The sequence below is a fragment of the Drosophila bipectinata genome, chromosome XL (genome assembly GCF_030179905.1).
Source record: "Drosophila bipectinata strain 14024-0381.07 chromosome XL, DbipHiC1v2, whole genome shotgun sequence".
NCBI classification, from domain to species: domain Eukaryota; kingdom Metazoa; phylum Arthropoda; class Insecta; order Diptera; family Drosophilidae; genus Drosophila; species Drosophila bipectinata.
In genome coordinates, this window is record NC_091734.1 from 2,224,567 (window position 1) to 2,230,571 (window position 6,005).

A 6,005-nucleotide genomic window follows, 5' to 3' on the forward strand; every position below is an offset into this window, starting at 1 on the left:
GGAATGAAAGTGCCACAAACAGCCAAAAGAAATAAAGATGTTTGAAGGCAGAAACGGGTTGAAAAGAATGGTTTTAGGCACATCTTTCTTAAATAGAAATTCCCTATTAATTATAATACAATTATCTACCATTTGTTATCTATTTTCTCTTAATAACAAACATTAAAAAATCCCAAAAAAAATATACATATTAATAAACAGATTTTGTTTTAAATGAACCGTTGCCAAGCCAGGGAAAGGGAAACATACTTGCAGATAAATAAATTTCCATTCTCATGAAATTAAAACCTAATCACCAGCTCACTTGACACACATACAGATTGCCATTGTTTTTGGATTTCTGAAAACAAACGGGAATTTACATATAAATATGTATTAAAGAATAGATATATATATATATGGTATGTATGTCCCTATATCTATATCCCCGGGGCATATCTAGTTCGCAGTAATTGTCATTAATTAATAACAAATTTGTATTGATAGTCTATGACCAAAACCGAAACCAAAACAATAACAAAAGCGGGAAACAAATATTATCAAAGAGAGACAGATAGATGGTAATTGTAAATGTCGAAAGAGATGGATAGAGAGCGATGGAAAGGGAGGGCATGTCAGGTGGCGGCCTGACACCACTTGGCACTCGAAACTCGGAAAAAATCGCACATGTGTCGCTCGGAGATCAATGGCAAACATCTGGCGTAGTATCTGAGTCCGTACGGATTTCCATCAGTATCACTCCGCCGGAGAAGAGAAGCGTGAAAAGGGGTGGGGCGAGTGTGGAGGGGACTAATGAGGCCGGCGCGGCGGTCTAGCCACGATCGCCGGCTAATTATTCCCCAGGGGGACCACGGTGTCGATCTCTTCGGATCTCGGAAGGCAGAAGTGGATAAAAACTATAGACTGGTGAGGTATCCATTATTTGAATAGAATTTTAATAGAAAATAAAAGAAAAATAATATATTTCAAAATATATTAGTATATTCTCTAAAAAATTAAAGAGAGTAAGAGTTTGTAGCCTAAAGTGAAAGTAATGTCCTATGTCCGTATTCTAACTTCCCAACACTTTTTTTTTTTTGTCACTTTTTTTAGTCAAAATACCTTTCCAAAAATAATTTGAAATACTGTTAACAAGTAGGCTGTGCTTTTGGCCAAATCTATCAAATTTTCCACCTAGGACTGAGCCCCTGAAACAAAATTCAGTTTATCTTCGCCCTTTTTAGAGGAAAGATCGTGTGCTCAACTAGTGCAAAGTATAAAGTTCCAAATTTCTAAGAAAATATTATCAAATTTAATTGAAATATATTTTCTAAGAATAATATTAATTTTTACAAAAAAAAAAAGGCCAACACAAAATTGTTATACAAAAGTTGAAAAAAAAACTCATACCAGGGTATAATTTCAGTCTCTACGAAAAAAAAACACAACTCGTCGTCGGGTGTTACGATTCTGACTTTGATTTGGAGAGTCTGTGTCCGCGAGTCCGGCTTTATAAATGTTTGGACCTACGTCCGGAGAAGTTCCATTTGCAATCATGGACTTCTTTGCGACGGGCGGCTTCCAGCAGCTCTACAGCGACCTGGACGAGCAATCGTTCTCGTACTCGCTGCTGAGCACCGCGGAGGACATGATCCAGCTACATACCCCGTACCCTGAGGAACAGGGAGAGTCTGAGGCCCCATCCGCGGGCTACGACTTTTACGGCATTATTACCCTGGACGGTAATAATAATGCTAGTACGGAGCAGGAGGACATCTTTCTGGACTTTGAGGACCTGGGTCCGGACCTGTGCGACTGGGAGCAGCGACTACTGGACAACTTCGTGGAGATTCCCGAGCTGGTGGACTTTCTGCCGGAGCGGACGCCACTGTGCACGGACAATTGTACAGACTTCCTGGAGGAGAGCAACAGTAATCTGAGGCTCTCGAGCAGGGAGGCCCCGCCGCCGCCACCACCACCGCCTCCGCCCCCGGAATACTATGCGCAGCACCCTCACCCGCATCGCAAGGGGTCGGACGGCAGCGGCGGCGGTTACTTGTGCACCTTCGGGAACTGCGAAAAACTGTATGCCAAGCCCGCCCACCTGAAAGCCCACCTGCGGAGGCATCTTGGCGAGAAACCCTACGCCTGCGTCTGGCCAGAGTGCAGTTGGCGGTTCTCCCGCTCCGACGAACTGGCCCGCCACCGGCGATCCCACTCCGGGGTCAAGCCCTACAAGTGTGATTACTGCGCCAAGAGTTTCGCCCGCTCGGATCACCTCACCAAGCACCGGAAGGTCCACGAACGACGACTCCTGGCGGCTACCCGAGCGGGCCGGCTCTTCTCCGAGGATGTCTACTCCGTGCGGCCGGGCCGCAAGCGGAAAAACCAACTCTAATCAAAAGATGGATGACAGAAGGAAGGAGGTCCTAGATGACGAGACGAGAACACTTCAAATGGCAGCCTAAATTTATTAAGAAGCGGTTACACAAAAAAAAAAAATAACACTACAAATGCCAATACAATACAGTCGCAGTCACTTTTATCCATCTACGATACACAACCGGCGCGGAAGAACTTAGAATTTTGGAATGTCAACATATACACTTGCACTTGCACTTCACTGTCCCTAACCAACACATACGTGCTAAATTTGATGTATTTGTTTTGTTTTTGTTTAATTACACTGGCCAAAAAAAAAAAATTAAGATGTTTTTTCTTTAAATGAGGGGGGAATATGTGGAATAAAAGTATATATTTAACAAATATGGCTTTTAATACGTGCCTGTTGGTTGGCTAAAGAGGAACTGTAGAGAGACTCTTAAGATTTAGTTAGTAAAATTAATGGTTATAGTTTGATTAAATTTATTAATTATTTCATCATTAATTCATTAACTCTCTGACTGTTTTAGCCATAAATCCGCTGCAAGAGACTGACTCGCAGATAACCATTAGAATATTTTATATGCACATAGATGACGTGTCCAAATATAAAAATTTATATCGAAAAAGTGCCCTATCGATAACATTTAAAATAAAAAACATCCCAGTAGACCTCGCCAATATTAATCTATTAACAAAATCTTCACAGTTTCATTGAGAAAGTAGGCCTTTGAAAGAAAAGTCACTTGACAAGTTCAAACTCACATGAAATAACTACCATTCGAGAAATATCTCTCAACAAACTCACAACTGATTTCTGCGTAATATTTTCTAAACAATTTTTATTTCTAAAAATAAAATCTCTAAAAACTAAAATTTATATAAATAACCTAATAATTTATATAAAAATATATATATAACCTTTGCAGACAATGGAGCTGAACGATAAAAAGAAAAAGGTGTGCGTCCCCAAGGAACTAAATGTGGAACAATTAAATCGCATGCCACTTCGGTGTCCTTTTGGTGAATGCGAGGCCACCATTACGTCCTCGGAAATCCTCGGCCACGTGCTCGCCCAGCACTTGCGCCCCACCTCCGCCGACGAGGAGGAACTGAACCTGACCTTCGAGGGGGAGCGCACCGTCATGGAGTTCGACCTCACCCAACTGAAGCCGCAGCAGACCTTTTTCCTGGGTGTCCTGTTGTACGGCGGCAAGAGGGATGATCCCGGTGGTTTGCCAGCGAATCGCGGCCTGTGCTGTTTGAATCGCTTCAAGCCGGAGGCCAAGGATGCAGAGGTTTTGGCCGAGTACTTGCCGGTGTTGGTCCTGGTGCGCCGTTGCTACTTCTTTGAGTGGCTGGATAACCAGAAAAAGGATGATCCCAAGGCTATCAAGAATGAGGAGCTGGACATGTTCCTGTTCTGGACCCAGAGCGCGTACTGTACTCGTCCCTTGCACATCACCATGACGGTCTACGATCGCACCATGTCAGAGTGCCGCAGCGCACTCCGGCAGGTGGTCAACTCCGGAATGATTCACCCGGAATTGGATGGCAAGCAGCTGCCCAAGCATAAGCACGCCCTTTGGGTCACTTACAGCGAAATGGCGCAAATGGGCAAGAGCAAGGGCAGCGACCCGAAGAAGGTCCAGCTGGAGTTGATACTTCACGAGTATATCAAGAAAACCAATCCAACTGTCACTGCAAGCTTCAAATAAGTAGTGACCCCAACTGCTATCCAACTCCAAGAAACAAAATTACTGAAAGAACAGATACTTTTCGGAAGATACAGAAGAAGATATAGGAGTCAGTTTTAAAACTAAATCAGGATTGTAAGAGATGACACAATATTCCACAAAATAGTTACGAGTTCTATTCTTAAAAATAGAAACTAAAATAGCTATAATTTTTGGCAAATATATCCTTAAGTCTTAATTAAGATCTTTTGGAGATTGTTACAAAATTATCCGGAAGAATAGAAGCTGGATCAACACTACAGATACATCTTTCTAAAAATATCAGTAAGAGCTACCTCGAAATACAAGAAAATATTTTACAAATAGATAACTTCATAAAACATGTTAAAGAATATTTCCAAGAATGTTGTGTTCAATATTTAAATAAGAACCTTATTAAATAAAATGCAAAAGATGTATAATATATAAAATTAACTGAATGAGTAGAAGGGCTAAAGTCTTTAAGGACCTTCCGCGCTTTTCCAACTCCAACTCCAATGCATCCTTTATGCGCTGTCATATCGCATGCTTTACGGCTTTCAGGGCGAGTGCTTTTGTACATTTGAAGTGAATTTACAGCACAACTTGCTTGTATAATGGCATTTACTTTATGCAAACATTGCACACAGCCACCCCAGAGCTTCAGTCGGTCTCGTCCTTGCTCCTTGGCAACGGCCAAATGAAGTGCCGAGCCTTAAGAAGTCCTGCTTCTGAATCCAACAACAATTATTGCCCCACTCATTAAGACGAGCCTCCTCCTCCTCCTCCTCTTCCCACGTCTCAACCCATTCCCAGGCATCCTGCCAATCTAACTAAGCTCCCCTCCTGTCTCTCTCTCCTTTTTTTTAGTCCTGCAGGAAATGCTGCTTATTCGAAAGTAATTAGCATAAAAATAAATACCACTCATTAAGTCATGTTGTTTTTATCTATTTACTATTTGATATTGCTGTCGTTTTCTGTTTTTCTTGTTGTTGCTAGAGAGGGGGGGGGTCTGTTCTGGTTATTTAATTCCAGAGAGGTGGCAAAAAGTGGAGGAAGAGGGCAGGTAGTGCAACACAAGTGGCAGAATTCCTTGGGGGGGACGGGTGGCTGAATGCAATTGAGACGATGAGAGGGCAACTCGGGCTATTTGCATAGATGCAGTCACTGTGGAACCCGTTCAATTAGCCCCAAAGGGAAAACTGAAAATGCGGAAAATCGAGGTGGCCACAGGGGCGGCTAAAGGGGGCCAAGTTGCCTCAACTGCTTATCGATTTTATTCATAAATGATTTAAGATGTAAATTAAATAATAGCGGAGAGACTGAAAAAATGAATTGTTATTGTAAGATATAGATTTTTCATTTTCATTAAAGAATTTATAAAAGGATTAACCAAATATTTTCTCCTATACTAAACTCTATAACGAATATGAATATCATCAGTAAATAAATCATAATAAAATCTTAAATACAATGAAACCCTATACAAACCTATATAGTAATTATAGCAAACCAACAAATATTTCTCCCAGTGCTTGAGAACCCCATTGGCCAATAATCCAACATCTGTAAGTCCTTGGAAAAACGTTCTCAATGTAATATACCTGATATCTTCTTAACCAGCTTTTTGTGGCAACCAGTATCCGATAATTTCTAGCGACTTTCAGAGCTTTATACTGGCTCTCAGGTACACTAGGTAGTAAGTAGTAGTGTATCTTGGCTTTTTGTCGCTGGATAAATTCCAATTGCAATTTTAATTAGATGCCACACACACACTGGAAAGCCACAGGCCAAAAGAAAAGCTGGAGAAAGCATAACTTATTGTGCGCTCTGTGGGATATATCCGTTCCTTATATATCCCTCTATCTCTTAGATACATATATATGTCCTTATATCTCCACATATGTATGTGTATTGGCAGAACGGATA

The 6,005-nt window shown here is 41.4% G+C and overlaps 2 protein-coding genes across 3 annotated transcripts; both read left to right on the top strand.

Annotated features, from left to right (window-relative positions):
- Positions 1 to 1,124: 1,124 nt before the first annotated feature.
- On the top strand, positions 1,125 to 2,484 carry Klf15 (Kruppel-like factor 15). The gene is made up of 2 exons (XM_017231917.3): positions 1,125 to 1,253; positions 1,406 to 2,484. Exon 2 carries the CDS (start codon positions 1,496 to 1,498, stop codon positions 2,375 to 2,377), a length of 882 nt encoding a protein of 293 aa, XP_017087406.1. The 5' UTR covers positions 1,125 to 1,253; positions 1,406 to 1,495; the 3' UTR covers positions 2,378 to 2,484.
- Positions 2,485 to 2,794: 310 nt separating this feature from the next.
- Positions 2,795 to 4,516, top strand: LOC108121165 (uncharacterized). Of its 2 annotated transcripts, none has more exons than XM_043209988.2 (2): positions 2,795 to 2,810; positions 3,291 to 4,516. In XM_043209988.2, the coding sequence occupies exon 2, from the start codon at positions 3,294 to 3,296 to the stop codon at positions 4,077 to 4,079; it is 786 nt and encodes a 261-aa protein (XP_043065923.1). In that variant the 5' UTR covers positions 2,795 to 2,810; positions 3,291 to 3,293; the 3' UTR covers positions 4,080 to 4,516. The 2 variants fall into 2 exon arrangements, with proteins under 2 accessions (XP_043065923.1, XP_043065922.1); XM_043209987.2 differs by lacking the exon at positions 2,795 to 2,810 and adding an exon at positions 3,063 to 3,182.
- Positions 4,517 to 6,005: the final 1,489 nt, after the last annotated feature.